This window comes from Sturnira hondurensis, unplaced genomic scaffold, assembly GCF_014824575.4.
Source record: "Sturnira hondurensis isolate 20B ecotype Veracruz unplaced genomic scaffold, ASM1482457v3 Scaffold0013559, whole genome shotgun sequence".
Taxonomy (NCBI): domain Eukaryota; kingdom Metazoa; phylum Chordata; class Mammalia; order Chiroptera; family Phyllostomidae; genus Sturnira; species Sturnira hondurensis.
The window spans coordinates 607,902-624,771 of NW_028086190.1; the positions used below are offsets into that span (position 1 = coordinate 607,902).

The 16,870-nt window shown below is 37.2% G+C and overlaps 1 protein-coding gene across 1 annotated transcript in view; it reads right to left on the reverse strand.

Annotated features, from left to right (window-relative positions):
- FOCAD (focadhesin) overlaps positions 1-16,870 on the reverse strand; it is a 330,364-nt gene that overhangs the window by 251,680 nt on the left and 61,814 nt on the right. Inside the window, exon 6 of the mRNA XM_037061968.1 lies at positions 9,281-9,382. Coding sequence (XP_036917863.1) covers positions 9,281-9,382 — 102 coding nt within the window. The remainder of the gene's footprint in view (positions 1-9,280; positions 9,383-16,870) is intronic.

A 16,870-nucleotide genomic window follows, 5' to 3' on the forward strand; every position in this document is an offset into this window, starting at 1 on the left:
CATAACTATTTTGTTTTTCATATTTATTATACACAAGAAATTATTAGGTAAGATACAAAGATGAACCAGGCACTATCTATCCTTAAGAATCTAACAGGGACAATCACTTCTGTTCCTGGACTAGAGGACAGAAAGTGAAAGTCACTAAAAGAAAGGTATAAAGTACAGTGCTGCATAGAGGAAATAGTATTTGCATTACGATTTATTTAGTTACTTACTTACTTACCTGTTAGGGAGAGACAGGCAGGGGGGGAGAAAGAGAGAGAGAAACATCGATGTGAAAGAGAAACCAGGCATGTGCCCTGACTGGGAATCGAACCAGCAACATTTCACTTTGTAGAATGACACCCAACCAACTCAGTGAATTATGATTGACCATGTAATTTTATAATACTATTCATTTTACAGCAAAGTGACTTCAAAACATTACCATCAGTAAAAGCCTTAAAGTTACCAGATTAGTAAGATCTATTTATTAATTTATTAATTTATTTGTTCTCTGGGCAATATGTGTTTAATACTTATATATCATTCACTCTTCTATGTACCAGAAACAAAAATAGATTACATCTTTATTCTGGTGGAGCTCACAATCTGTAGGTATATATTTTCCTCAATAGCACACATATTTACACAATCTATAAAAAACAAAAGAAGGACTTTTCTGAGTTCATAATTATTACTGAAACATACCTTTATCATACCATCCACTTTGGAAAACTAAAAGCAGTTTCACAGATCAAGCAAGTGCTTTATTATGAGCTAGACTGTGAAGCACAGGTTTCCAGAAAAGAGATTTAGAAACAGTTCCCCCATCTCTCTAACAATGTATTCCCAAAGAATAAATACAATCCAGGTGTCAAGAATATCTATTACCAGCTTATCAGTTTTCTCCTACTTTGAGATGCTGAAGGTGAAATGCAAGACTCATATAGAGAAGTATATTTCCAAGGTACTGTTATTACTTGACATCAGGAGCATAATGTTGAACTTTCCTAAGGACAATATAGTATTACACTATTTAGAACTTTTCTTGGCTTAATCTGTCCCAATTTTGAATATTGCATTTCCTATGTGGTATCTAATGATTAACTATACTCCAGTATGCATGAAATTGACAGGGCTTACAAGAAAAAAGAAAAGAAAACACCATAACCAGAAATCCCAATGTGATTAAGAATATTTAAAAATGTTCCCAAGTATGTATGTATATACATATGCATCTTTCATATTTCTGTTTACCATTAAGAGAGAAGTAGCAAGAAAAGACCTGGAATAAGAATAACAAACTGAGGCTTTCAGCCCCATTCTGCCATTCACTAGCCATGTGACCTTGAACAAGTCATTTAATGTTGCTCTCCTTTGTTCCCTCATGTGAAAAAAACATGTTAGACTACATAACCTTGAAGTATACAGGTCTAAAGACCATGACATCACTGTCAATTTACATGATTCTCAGTTCCATGAAGGTGAAGTTTTAACATTTATAGGGCCTTCCACAGATGAATATAGAACTTAATCGTAAAGTAACACCCCTCTAGGACTTCCGATAAGATGGAGGCATAGGTGGAAACACTGTGCCTTCTCCCACAACCAAGTTTGAATACAACTACGGTTTGGAGAAACAAAGACACAACCAAATGACAGAAAATTGAATTATACGGAAGTCCGACTACACCTAACCGTTCAACGGGGACGGTAAGAGGGGCAGAGCCAGCAGCGAGCAGGGTCGGGCAGGACAGGGCCCCCGACCCAGGCGCGCAGGCAGACGCACAGGCAGATGGGAACCAGTTGGGGTGCGGGGCAGACCGCGGGAGCATATTCGCGAACAGTGAGACGGACCATGCAGGCCCCAGGGGGCGAGGGCTGACGGCGGTGGCACACTCACGTGCAGTGGGACGAAACGCGTGGACCCGGTGACGGCAGCAACTGCTGCACCGGTGAGGGCCGTGGCGGAAGGCGGCGGACAGGACGCCATAGTCCCTCTTTGACCCCGCCCCCACATACAGCGTCACAATCCAGCGACTTAGTTGCCCTGCAATACCAGTGAGAGCCATTGTCCCTCTTTGACCCCGCCCCCACATACAACGTCACAACCCAGCGACTTAGTTGCCCTGTTCTAGTGAACACTTTAGGGCTCTGATCCTGCTATGGAACAGGCACAAACAACCCGAAAGATGGCGCAAGAAGAACTCAAAGTCCCAGAGCCAATAACTCTAAGCGAGCGAAAAATTGCCAGCCTCTCAGAAGCACAATTCAGGACACTATTTATCAGGATGCTCACAGAACTGGTAGATTATAGTCACAAATTAGAGGAACAAAGTCACAAATTAGAGGAACATATAAAGGCTAAACTAATTGAAATGAAGGGAGATGCCCAGGAAACCAATAGTGATGGAAAGGAAACGGGGACTCAGATCAATGGAATGGACCAGAAGGAAGAACAAAACATCCCACCAGAAAGGAATGAAGAAATGAGAATTCAAAAAAATGAGGAGAGGCTTAGGAACCTCCAGGACATCTTTAAACGTTCCAACATCCGGATTATAGGGGTACCAGAAGGGGGAAAGAAACAGCCACGAGTGGAAAACTTATTTGAACAAATAATAAAGGAGAACTTCCCCAGTCTGGCAAAGGAAATAGACTTCCAGGAAATCCAGGAAGCTCAGAGAGTGCCAAAGAAGTTGGACCCAAGAAGGAACACACCAAGGCACATCATAATTACATTAGCCAAGACTAAAATGAAGGAGAGAATCCTAGAAGCAGCAAGGGATAAGGGGACAGTCACCTACAAAGGAGTACCCATCAGACTGTCAGCGGATTTCTCAAAAGAGACCTTACAGGCAAGAAGGGGCTGGAAAGAAGTATTCCAAGTCATGAAATCCAAAGACCTACAGCCAAGATTGCTTTATCCAGCAAAACTTTCATTTAGAATGGAAGGACAGATATAGTGCTTCTCAGATAAGGTCAAGTTCAAGGAGTTCAGCAGCACCAAGCCCTTATTATATGAAATGCTAAAGGGACTTATATAAGAAAAAGAAGATGAAAAATATTAACAGTGAAAGGACAGCAAACACAGTTATTAACAACCATACCTAAAACAAAAGCAAACCAAGAGGACAGCTAGATCAGGAGTGGAACCATAGAAATGAAGAACACATGGAGGGTTAGAAACAGGAGGGTGGGAGGGGGAGAAGGGGGGAGAAGGCACAGAAGATAGCATAGATGGTAGGTAGAAAATAGATAGGGGGGAGGGAGAGAATAGTGGGGGAAATATAGAATCCAAAGAAATTGAGACACGTGGTTATAAACTAAGGGGGGGAGAATGGTGGGGGAGGGAGGGTGCGGGTGGAGGGGATTGAAGGGGGGGAATAGAACAACTGTAATGGTATAATCAATAAAATATATTTAAAAAAATAATAAAATAAATAAAACATTTATTTTCAACATTCCATTTATTAAGCAATACTTCAATAAACATTTTCATAGCCAAAAAAAAAAAGTAATACCCCTCTAAAACCTTGCATAATGATCTACTGTTATTTCCAGACATCCACATACTATTAAAAATGAATGCAGCCCTCACTCGTATGGCTCAGTGGACTGAGTGCCAGCCTATGAACAAAGGGTAGCCAGTTGGGTTCCCAATAATAAAATAAATACATTAAAAGGGATCAGGGAAATAGAATAAAATATTTTGTCACTTTTAAGACTTAGTAAAAATTGCCATAACTGGTGTAGCTCAGTGGATTGAGCTTGGGCCTGGGAACCAAAGGGTCACTGGTTCGATTCCCAGAGCACATACATGCTTGGGTTGCAGGCCAGGTCCGCAGTAGGGGGACACACAAGAGGCAATCACACATCCACGTTTCTCTCTCTCTCTTTCTTTCTCCCTTCCCCTATCTAAAAATAAATAAAATTTTCAAAAAAAACCTAGCAGGAATGTAAACAATCAAACAAGCAAAATATAACAAAAGACACTGAAATAGAGAACAAGCTGACAGTGTCCAGAGGGGAGAGGAGAGGGAATTTCAGGGGGAAAGAAGGGTTTACAGGAACAAGTATAAAGGACACATGGACAAAAACTAGGCTGGGGTGGAAATGGGAGGGAGGGGGAGGGCCAGGTGAGTGGGCTGGGATGGAAGTAAAAGACAGAAAACTGTACTTGAACAACAATTAAATAAATTTATTTTAAAAAAAACTGAATGCAAACACCTAGTCTAATCAATAATTCCTAACACAGGAAAATACAGATTACAAGCTATCTCCACCACATTTTGCCTCCCCATAGTTACAAATCACTATTTAAATTATTAAATTGTCTACCTTCTATCTTTTTTAAATTATATTTTATTGATTATGCTATTAAAATTGTCTGAATTCTTTTCCCCTTTGCCACCCTCCATCAAGGACCCCCAACTCCCTCAGGCAATCCCCATACCATTCTCCATGTCCATGTTTCAGGTGTGTAAGTCCTTTGGCTACTCCATTTCCTATACTGTACTTTCCATCCCCGTGGCTATTCTGTAACTACTTATTTGTACTCAATTGCCTCACCTCTTCACTCATTCCCCCAAACCTACCAACCATCAGAACGCTCTCTGTATCCATGATTCTGTCTGTTCTTCTTGTTTGCTTAGTTCGTTTTTTAGATTCAATTGTTGATAGACATGTATTCATTGCCATTTTATTGTTCGTAGTTTTCATCTTCTTTCTTTTCTTAAATAAGTCCCTTTAACATTTCATGTAATAATGGTGTGGTGATGATGATTCTTTAGGTTGTTTGTTTTTTGGAGGTTTTTTTGTTTTGTTTTGTTTTTTTGGTATGGGAAGCTCTGTACCTGCCCTTCAATTCCAAACATAGCTTTGCTGAGTACAGCAATCTTGGCTATAGGTCCCTGCTTTTCATGCTTATGAATATTGCTCGCCAATCCCTTCTTCTAGTCCGCAAAGTTTCTCATGGAAAAATCCCCTATAGGTAATTAGCTGCTTTTCTCTAGCTGCTTTTAAGATTCTCTCTTTCACTTTAACCTTTGGCATTTTAATTATGATGTGTCTTGGAGTGGGCCTCTTTATACCCATCTAGTTTGGGAATCTCTGTGCTTCCTCAATTTGCATGTCTATTTCCTTCACCAAATCAAGGAAATTTTCTTTCATTATTTTTTCAAATAGATTCCAATTTCTTATTCTTGCTCTTCTCCTTTTAGCACCCCTATGACATTGTCCCAGAGGTAGTTTACACTATCCTTAATTTTTTTTATTCTTTTTTTTCTTGTTGTTCAGATTGGTTTAAGTTTTTTTTTATGTTCCAAATCATTGATTTGATTCTAGGCTTCCTTTGCTCCACTGTGGTTTACCTGTAAATTGTTCTTTATTTCAGTTAGTGTATCCTTCAGTTCTGATTCTTTTGTATGTTGTTGACATCTTCACTAAGTTCCTTGAGAATCCTTACAACCAGTGTTTTGAACTCTGCATCTGATTGATTGCTTATCTCCATTTTGTTTAGTTCTTTTTCTGGAATTTGAGCTGTTCTTTCAATTGGGCCATGTTTCTCTGTCTCCTCATTTTGGCAGCCTCCCTGTGTTTGTTTTTATGTATTAGGTAGAGCTGCTATGACTCCCTGTTTTGGTAGCATGTCCTAATGTAGTAGGTGTCTTATAGGGTCCAGTGGTACAGGCTCCCCTATCACCCAAGGTGGATACTCGAGTTGTGCCCTCTATTTGGTCTGAGTACACCTCCCTCTTGTAGTCGAGCCCTGATTGCTGTTAGCAGGTCAATGGGAATGATTTACCCAGGCCAGCCAGCTGCAATGATTGGCTGTGACCACTGACCACCAACCTCCGCCCTCTGTGGAGGATCAGCTGTGCAGGAGCAGGGTGTTACACTTTGATGTGGTCTATAACTATCCACTGGATACCCAGGCTCTGGGGTTTCCTGGGTGGTGCAGGCCAAGATCAGCTCCCACCTGTGTTCTGCCCAGGGCCACCCAGTAGAGCTATAAAGCAATCTGAGATGGATGTTGTTTGTGCTGGACTTGGAGATTCCCAAGCAAAACCAAACTATGAATCTAGGCTGGCTGCTACAAGTGCTGGGCCTGGGATGACTTAACAAGAGGTGTGGGGACTGAGAAACTGGGGGTTCACTGAGGCCAGCTGTTACTTGTTTGATTTAGGAAGGATTTAGGAAGTTGTGAAGCAAGAGCCTAGACCAGCCATTCATATTGAAAAGTCATCATAGCAGTTTCAGTGGCCCCATGAGTTGGATGGGAGAGAGTCTCAGGGGATCTCAAGGGCAGAGCAAACAGTGTTAGTCAGGTAGATAAGAGTCTCAGATATGGCACCTGCCTGCCAACTCTGTGGCTCTGTGGAGGGAGGGCTCAAAAAGGGACGATGGCCTCTGCCTGCTTTTCTGTCTGGGAGAAAGCTGTCCCTCAGTGCCTGTTAATAATGTCAGGCACTTCAGTTTTTCCCCATATGCCACTGGTGCCTTTCAAGCTCCTACCCCAGTATCTTACCTTCTTTCTAAACAGCAACTTAAAACTGCTAAGTTAACTTACCCTAAAATTAAATCTGAAGAAAACTAACAGTCTGCTCAAAATGCAATCAGAATTACAATTCTTTAAATTTTTCAGCTTTATTGAAATCTAATTGACAAATTAGATTGTGTGTATTTGAAGGGTACAATGTGATGATTTGATGATGCATACTTTGTGAAAGGATTATCACAATCACATATCCATCACATCACATAGTTTCCATTGTGCATCGTGATAATAAGATCTACTCTCACACGGAGATCCATGTTCATCAGGAATACTTTCCTGTAATTTTCTTTTCTTACAGTGCTCTTGTCTGACTTCATAAAATGAGTTTGGAAATATTTTCTTCTCTTCAAGTTTTTGGAAGAGTTTGAGGACTGATGTTCTTTAAATGTTATAGAATTCATCAGTAAAGGCATCAAGACGTGGTCCTTTCTTTGTTGGAAACTTTTTGACTACTCTTTGTCTGTTCAAAGAATTACAATTTCTACTGCAAAGAATAATCTCATAGTACAAATGTAGAAATGAAGCAACTGCAGTTGTTTTTTGTAACTAAATATAAAATAATTTAAAACTTCTAAAAGGCTATAGATAGCATATCCTAATATCTGAAAATTTAAATGAAAAGAATAAGTCAATAGAAACTTATCAGTAAATAAATCAGAGTCTATTAATAATATTTTTCCTTATGAATATCTGGACAAATTTCATTAGAATAAATACACCCAAATGCCAAAACAATACTCCTTTAAAATGAAAATAACCAAAAGCTAAATGAATTACCTGTCCCTTAAAGCACTGAAAAAGAGATTCTTAAGCTTAATGACAAATTGGTCAAGTTAGTAGGAACATCCTTTAAAAACTATCCCCATCTATTTAATAAGAGAAATGTCATTAAATGTGTTTATTATAAATTTGTTATTTTTGATTTCTAACATAGTTGATAAAAAATTTACTTAGTAAATACTAATCCTACCTTTGAAAGTGCAATCCTAGGTGAGAGAAGAAAGGATAATGATGTTTATTTTTGGCTATTCATTTAAATGCCACATGGATTTTCTCACTGGGAGATGATTACAAGGCTCCCTATATCTCTTTAAAACTTCCTATACCACTATATCCTGCCTAGAAATTCCATCTAAAATTGAAGTTATGGACTCAAGTGGTATTCTAAGAATCTGCATCTATAGAATACTATAAACACTTCAAAAGCAGGAAAACATGAATCAAGTTGGTATGGTGAGCATTAACTCAGGCACTGGATTACTCTAGACAACGGTATTCTATAGTGACCTTGCATGATGGTACTATGTATATATTATATACTAGGAGGAACGCTACAACCCACTGCCTGGGCCCACCCATCTGTGAGCCTCATGTGTATAAATCACTTAGAAATCTGCCAGTCATTATTAATTCAAAGAATAATGACATAGTCTTATATTTGTCCTCAGGAAGGTTTCACAGTTAACAGAGGAGAGTTAATTATAAGACAATGGAGTGAATACAATGATGTAAGAAATCACAACTGAAATTATGGGAGCATATAAAAGATACCTAACTGAGCCTGTGGTAAGCAATGACCTTCTAGGAGAGAGAAAGCCTAAACAGAGTTTTAAGAGAGAAATTAGGAAAGGGTTGTGGTAAGGTTTAAGAGATGAAGGTGGGTACTAACACACAGAAGCACAGAGGCAATGGAACAGCACTGCTTCCTGTGTCAAAGTCAGTATATTGCTGAACACATAAGTCATAAATTGTGAGATAAAGATAGAAGATAAAATTGGTGAAACCGTATCGTACACAGAGCCTAGAATAAAATACTAGATTTTATCTCGTAGCCTGGGGATTTTCCAACTATTTCTAAAACCAAACTCTCTCTTAAAAAAAAAAAATACAAAGCTTCCATAAGCTATCAATATATAAGTTCTATAAAAACAGACCTGAAGCGGGTAGGAGATTCCCCGTACTTAGCCTACACATTGCAAATACAGTATGAAAACCAAAGTTGTGGTGATTTAAATAAAGTTATACAATAATATTTGCTCTCTTGATATATCACTCTGATGGGTGTGCAAAGAATGGATTTGAGTAACATGAAATTAGAGGCAAAGATGTCGGTTACAAACAAGTGGCAAAAGTCAAAAGATGGTGACCTAAGCCGGTGTCATGGTAATAAGGATGAAGAAAGGGGGTAGAGTGGCAGGAAAATTAGGAGGTCCTGATGAAAAGAAACTCACTGCTCATATGGTTGCTATCTAATCTCAGCTGGAACTATCACTTGATCCCAAAGGGCAGGTTTCAAACAGGGAGAGTTTAACTCACTAATCAGTTTGGGGGGTTGGGGGAGGAACTATCTTCTAAATGGACTGTGTATGGAGTATCAAGGCTCTATACCCCATTTTATATTATTGCTATAAGAGAAACTAATTGATTTATGTTCTTTTGCTTTACATTAACTGTTTAACACAACTATTAAAATGATTTGTCATTAATTTTTTTAAATGTATACTTTACTGAATATTTCTAACTAACCAATGCTTAACTTCTTTAATAGCTTGCCTTATATTTAATATTTAAACAATTAATAAATGTGATAGGTTTTTATTTCCTTACTCCTAAGAAAATATAAAAGTATACATGCTTAAAGACATTTCTTCAGCCAAAGCAGCTTAAAAAGAAAAACCAAGATCTTAAATTAGCACATACCATTTCATCACCCTCAGTTATTTTACTTTACATTACCTTTCAGGGCATTGCTGGAAAAAAGCTGTCAGCTGCTGCAAAAGTACTGGCCAGCAATCAGGTCTGTGTTCGAGCACAGTGATCAAAGGCTGAGGGCGATTTCTGAAACACACAGAAAAGCCACATTGGAAACTGTCATTTCAGGACTATACATTCTCAATATCTAAATATAGCAGGGGAAAAAAAGCCAATGCCATCTAGAGACTTCTTTACAGGATTCATAATTGTCACAAAATTATCATGTGCTTCCTTTGTTGGCAAGTTGGTTCGTTAGAACGGACATTTTTTCCTTTAAACTGTTTTGCAGGGAAAAAAAATGAACCCCAAGTCTTAGAGACCCAAAGCTGAGAATGGACTCTGCCACTCAGCTCTAGGACCAACCAAGCTCCTGAATCCAGTAGCTCTCTCATCTCCATCCCCTGGTTCCTTTACTCCTAAAAGTCATGCCTCCTTCTCCTGCTACTTACTCTCCTTAAGAACCTGGAAAATTCCATTTTCTCTAACATTGCCCCGACTTGTAAGCACTATCTCTTTTCTGTTCCTACTTACCTATTTTTCTCAGTGTATGACTCTGTGTTCCCTCAGCATATTTAAGATGGGAAAAAGAAAATATTTTCTCCTACCTCTAACAGTTTATCCAAATTGAAAATGCTTGAAATTTATCTTGAACGAGGATGAATCTTTTTATTGGCTACATTCATTAAGATACCTAAAAAACTTATATAAAACATAAGATCTGAATAAAAACACATAAGATCTGAAATTTGAAGAATTCTTAAATAAAAGAATAAAAGCACAAGTTATTTTAAATAGCTCAAAAAGTTTACAAGAAACTCAATTCATTAGACTCTTAACTCTGAAGCACTATACAAAGTGTTTAGTTAGCATGGATGTGGCTTTTTCCTCCAAAAATTTTTAATAAAATGTAAATGCTCATTATAAATTTGAAAAGAGGAGTATCTATGTTTAATATAAAAGGAATCAAATACATAATATAATTTTTAACTGAACAAAATATCACTAGTAATGATTTAAAGAAAATAAAAAACAAGCAGACTAGTTTCACTGAAATGATTTTTTGAGACAGCCTTCTTGGTAGTGCTGAAAGTGTGATCACCTTACCAGCAATATCAGCATCACCTGGGAACTTGTTAGAAATGTAAACAACAGACCTAACAGCCCTCCAAATAATTCTGATGCAGAATTCTGTAAAGCAGTGGCTCTTAACCATGGCTCCAAGTTAGATTCATCTGTGGGGCTCTTTAAAAAAAAACACCAACGTCCAGGTCTCAATTATATTCAGGTTGCTAGAAACGGAGCCCAGGCATTAGTGATTTTAAAAAACTCCTCTAGCAATTTTAATGTGTTGTCAGGGTTGAGAACCACTACCAGTAGTAGAAGAGGAAAGTTGTTAGGAATTAGAAAGTTTTCTGATTTTTGTTTTCTCTCTTAAACAGAAAAGTACATCAGATCCATCACATTCAAACATTCATCTTAAACCCATCTCTGACACTACTACACAGCTCTGGCTATTATAACACCATCTCTTTATTTTCTCCTCAACCTCACCTAATCTATCACGCACTAACGTCACTCGCTGGCAGCATGTTTTGCTTAAAGCACAGGCTATTTCTGACCGATCAGGTTACTACCATTACAAGGAATCACTCTAAGCAATTTTTATGCCAAAACTCAAATCATATAAAAATCACATTTCTAAATTTCAAATTCTTTGCCAGTTACACCTATGTAGGTAGACCTTGCTTCTACTATGGTTGCCACTGATACTTAACGACAAATTTAACAAATCCTAAAAGCATCTCAGGTATGACACATCAACTGATATTGTTAAACTAAGAGTTCAGTAGGTCATGTTCAAGTAAACATGAATAAAAAGAGTAACACAGCAACTGCAATGATTTTATCTATATTTTTTACTTCTGAAAAGCACCATAATGAAATAAGAAGCCAGGTAGTGGCAGCATTTATGACAACATAAAAAGAAAATCAATGTCTCTGACGGTGGGGCGGGGTGGGCTGGAATGGGGATAAAAGGCAGAAAACTGTACTTGGAACAACAAATTTTAAAAAAAAAGAAAATCAAACAAGTTACCACACAGTTTTTCTGTGATTACAAAGCACTTAAGTGCTTTTTAATACACTCCCCTTATAAGTAAGTCATCCTCTACCCCTTCCCACTCCTCACACCCCCAAAATGTTAAATATCTATCCCTCTTTTTTTAAGATTTATTTATCTTTAGAGGGGAAGGGAAGGAGAAAAGGAGAGAAATATCATTGTGGTTGCCTCTCGTGAGTCCCCTGCTGGGAACTGACCTACAACCCAGGCATGTGCCCTGATTGGGAACCGAACCGCGATCCTGTGGTTCACAGGCCCGTGCTCAATCCACTGAGCTACACCAGCCAGGGACTAGCTCCTTTTTAAAAGTTAGTTTTGACCAAAGAGTCACTGCATTGATTCCCAGTCAGGGCACATGTCTGGGTTGTGGGCAGAGTCCCCGGTAGGGGGTGTGTGAGAGGCAACCACACCCTGATGCTTCTCTCCCTTGCTTCTTCCTAAAAAATAAAATATTTTTTAAAAATTCTAAAAATAAGATATAATTTGAGCATTTAAAATGTCATAAGGCTGAGTTATTAGTTCACTCTTGATATATTCAAGGATGAATTATTAAACTTATAGATTCTTAAGTTTTTTCTTTCTTACTCACACTCAGTGCTTGTTAGCCATTCCACCTCTTTCAAGTACATTTAACTGAAAAAGGTCGAGGTAAATGAAGGACTCAATTTAAATAAGTCAACTTTGCTCTTTTTAGAAGCACTCATCAAAAAAGAAATAATGTGATACAAAAAAAAAAACCTAACAAAACCTAGGTTATACCTAAAAATGTCAATTATCCTCAAGCCTACTATTCAAGTTACAGAGTACGTTTACTGCAATACTTCATTCAAAATGATAGATGGGTTGGCCATACAATCAACCTGATCATTGGTAAAACAGTGGCAGATAATCAGCTATACAAGTTTTGATAAACAAATTTGGGGCATTGTTATTGTTATTATATATAAGCAATGCTTACACAGTATCATCAAAATCATTTACTGACATACTGCCACTTTCTTGTCTCAGAAAAAAATACAAGTGGAGAGATGAGGTGAAATAATAGAGGAAAGCATTGAATTAAGAATCAAGAGTTCCAAATTTACATTCTGGCTCTGCAACAAATTGTGTGATCTCAGGCAAGATAATTAACCCTTCTTAGGCAATTTCTTTATCTGTAAAATAAGGAAATCAGGCTAAGTACCTTCTAGTGCTAAAGTTATATAACCCAAGGCACCCATTAAAGCCCTAACCTTCCTACTGCTCAGAACTAGCGGTAGAAACAAACCCTGTAAAAGCAGAAAGCAGTGAAGACAGGTCTCAATTATTAATAATTCTATGTCAAGTTAAAGTGGCTCTAAGAACAATATCTATTAAAATCTGAGACCTAAAAGAAGAGGTACCCTATTTTTATCTTAAAGAGATAAATCAGCCTATATATTTTTTATTTCAGAGAGAAGCATTGCAATGAGGAGCCCACAGAAATTTTAAAATAATTTTCTAACTCTTGAGACATCTGCTTTCTTCTTAAGAGAATAAATAACATTGTTTTAAAGATTAAAATCAATACAAACCAGGCAGCCAGGTCACCCTTCGTCGGTCTTTAGTGCCTCTAATCTCTCCCTCACTGTGTGTTGTTTTTCTCCTCCCACCACAATGAATGAATGTGTTGTACATTCTTCGGCACTTCACTTCCCTATTTCATAATTTGTAAATGTTTTAATGGGTATTTTAAACAAAGCATTTACCATAGTAGCAGCACACAGAATACTCCATAAATGGGGTACTATTATGATTATCTGCAGGTAGGTTTGTAACTTCCACTAGAGCAAAAGCAGATTGAAAGCTGGGTCTATGCCTCATGTCTTTTGTTTCCCTTTCAGTATTAAATGCACACCTACAATAAATGTAACACACACACACACTTCTCCCAAACCACGTTTTTAAACTCTTTGACTAGATCATTAAACCAAGTCCGTGTTGATTAAAGAAAAAAAACACAGGGAGCATGCAGAACTGGAACCTAATACTTCAGTGCTCCCACTCTTTAGTAATATTTTCAACACATGGCAATACGTGCATCTTAACAGAATGGGGGAAAGAAGGAAGGATTAATTCATGGTTCCACCAGACTAGCACAGAAGTGATGGTCAACTAAGGTGTATAACAAGATTCGCCTCCCCAAGTGCATTAATCTTAACAGAAAAGAGTAGTGAAAAATTTAGTCTTGTGGTAGGCAAACCAAAAAGCGAGTTATTTGTAACCTTTAGGTCACCTCAACTTCTCTGCTACATCTCTGAATACAGGAAAGCCAAGATTTGATTTACATCATAAATTCAACGATACATAGAGATTGCCTTTCTGTATGAGGAAAAAATGCCTGCAGTCACCATGTCTTTTCTGTGTGCAGCTGTGACCCTGGCACTTCCAGAAGCCCAGCATAGCACTTACCACATAAATATGCATTTTAAAAGCTATTCTCTACCTGCTCTGAATTTTGATTTGAATGTACTAGTTAGAAGCCAAAAAAGGATTTTTTTTAAAAACCTCTGTAGACTTTAAGTTAAAAAAATGCACACTAAAAAATTATAAAGAGTCCACGATGAATATTACTATAAAATAAAATTAAACAATAATTATGACTCATTATATATTCTACACTGTTTTAAGAAAAAAACATTTTATCCTTTCCATACAAGCTCCCAGAAAAACACTTGGAGCAAAAATGATTTTAATTTTGACATTTTTGACTAAATTTATTTTTCTTTGGATAAGGTAAATAAGGAGAGTATACCATTTATTTGAAAATATATATGCTTCATTTTATGACGATTCTGCCCTCACAATGAACTTTCACAGAATCCCTGTTTTGAGGGGAAGGAATTTTTCTCAAATTTATTGCAGTGACACTGGTTAATAAAGTTACGTAGGCTTCAAGTGTGCAATTCTATGATACATCATCTTCATAGGATCAGGGATTTAATGCAAAGGTGTCTGCCAGTGTCAGAAGTATGGGGCTATTTTAGGTATAGAGCGATGGCTGGGGGAAAACATAAAAGTACAGAGCTTGGGATACAGAGCTTATATTACTGTTACACACTACGATGGCAAAAATAAAAAACAAAAACAAAACTCGAGATAAATAGGCTAATAAGGCAAAAATTATAATATTTTGTGGCCTTAAGACATTTACTGGGAAATTACCATACAATTTTAAATTAAACATCCACACTTCGAGTAGCTTATGAAACATTTTCTAGTGGCAATTACTAACTACATGACTGTTCGATATCTGTAGCTTATTTGTTAGGTCTGCTTCTAAGTCCCAGGGATAAACGCCAGGCAATTAGAACCATAAACTTCCCTGGGTGGGAAAGAGGAGAGAAAAGGAGTAAATAAAAACTTAAGCAAAACATGCTGTTCGACAGAAAGAATCAAAATGCTACGTAAGAGACAGCTAGCCCCTGGATAGTAGTGTTGGCTGTACTTCCCCCACTACTTTCCTTGCTTCTTTCTTATCCTTAACTCCACTGGGCTTTTTCAGGTACATGAATCCTCCTTTCTCATCCATCTTTTTTCCCCCCAATTTCCCTCTAAAGATGTCTACTCATCCATTAAAGCAAAAATTCACAAGCCCTCTGAAATTATATGCAAAATTTTAAGTATGTATGTGTGTACATTTTCCAGGAGAAAGATAAAAATTTTGTGAGATTATCAAAGAAGAACCTGACCTCCTGCCCCAACTCCAAAAAACATATCAGTGTATTAAAACTAAGTATATCTAAGGTAACTGCTGTAATGAAGCTTTGTTAAAACACCACTTCCAAAAACACTATGAAGAAAGAACTGCTTCCTCCTAAAAAAAGGTTACATACTATGAATTCTGCCCAGAAATCTGGGCTCCTTAAGTATTAAAGTTTCTGTAATTTCAGCAAAATAAATTATATTAATGTATTCTGCTAGCTCCAATCTCTTATGGAAGCTTGAGTGCACAGTACAGAGGATCAAATCATGCTGTCATGCTTACTTTATGCTAAATAAAACCAAGCATCTGCAGCTCAGGCGATCCCTGGGTAATATAGTCAATTATTGAAATAAACCCCTCAAAAAGCAAAATGCTTACTTTGACCACAAAACTATAATTTAAGAGCTGATGGTCAATATTTTAGTCTTGCAAGAATCTAAGCAACCTCATTAAAATAGTAAGTGTAATAAGGAAATCCGCATGAAATGAAAAACACAACTACTCTTAAAGACTAAGAGGTTTCTTTTCAGGAACTTAGAAGAAGTAGTTTGCCTTCAGAAATAAATGTAAAATGCAAGAACACTAAAAAGTCATTGGTAAGCATGCAAAAATATTACAGAATAAAATGTGGTAATCCATTTTATGTAGTATTTATTATTCAGCCATAAAAAATGAAGTACTAATCATACTACAATATAGATAAACCTTGAAAACATTATGCTAAGTGGAAGAAGCCAGTCATAGAAGGCCACATATTATATGATTCTATTCACATGAAATGTCCAGAAGAGTCAAACCCATAGATAAAAGTAACATGCTCTAGGGGCTGAGAATATGCGATATTGGAAATGACTGACTACAAATGGGCATGGTGCTTCTTTTGGGGGTGATGAAAATATCCTGGAATCAGAGAGCAGCAATGGTTAAATGACTTTGTAAATACAATAAAAAACACTGAACTGTATACTTTAAAAGGGTGGATTTCACTGTATAGTACATTAAATCTCAATAAAAAGGCAATAAAATACTCAAAACTTAACTCAGCCACATACTATTTTAAATTTAGGTTGCCTATTCTTGATTTGAGAAAAATTCATATGTATCATGTGAAGCATAAGTATATGGCCAATATAATCATAATAACTTAGATTTACCTATAAAGAAGTTCAAATCACAGTTTCATTTATTTACTCAATGTCCCAGATTGAGAGCTTAATTTTATCCATCTTAAAAATGCAGATGTGGAAGAAAAAAAAGTGTGTCTTTTTCTAATATTGTTACAAAACACCAGGACACTGTTTGGTACATGAACCATTTGTCCTGTGATTTCCAAACCTAGTTCCGCATCAGGACCCCTTGGGACTTTTTAAAAATATACAAATTCTTAATACTCACAATGACTCCCACCCAACCTTTCCAAATCACCATCTACAGAGGTGGAGCTTTAGAATCTGTATATTAAGCAGATTTCTGGGGATTCCTCTGACACCTAACACTTACCTCTAACACCACTGTCACTAGTATATGTGAAGGGAGGGTTGGGGCTGGGAAACAGCCATTTTGAAATCATCAGAGAAAACTGACTGGGGGTTTGTGAGCTTACTGAGAAACAGAATATTTGCATGGTCTTAAAGTGTCTCAGAGACTGCGTATTAGTTGCAAGAGGAAAATGATAACTATACAGTAGAGAAATCAGATCATCACCTTGAATGAGTGACCAAAATTAAAA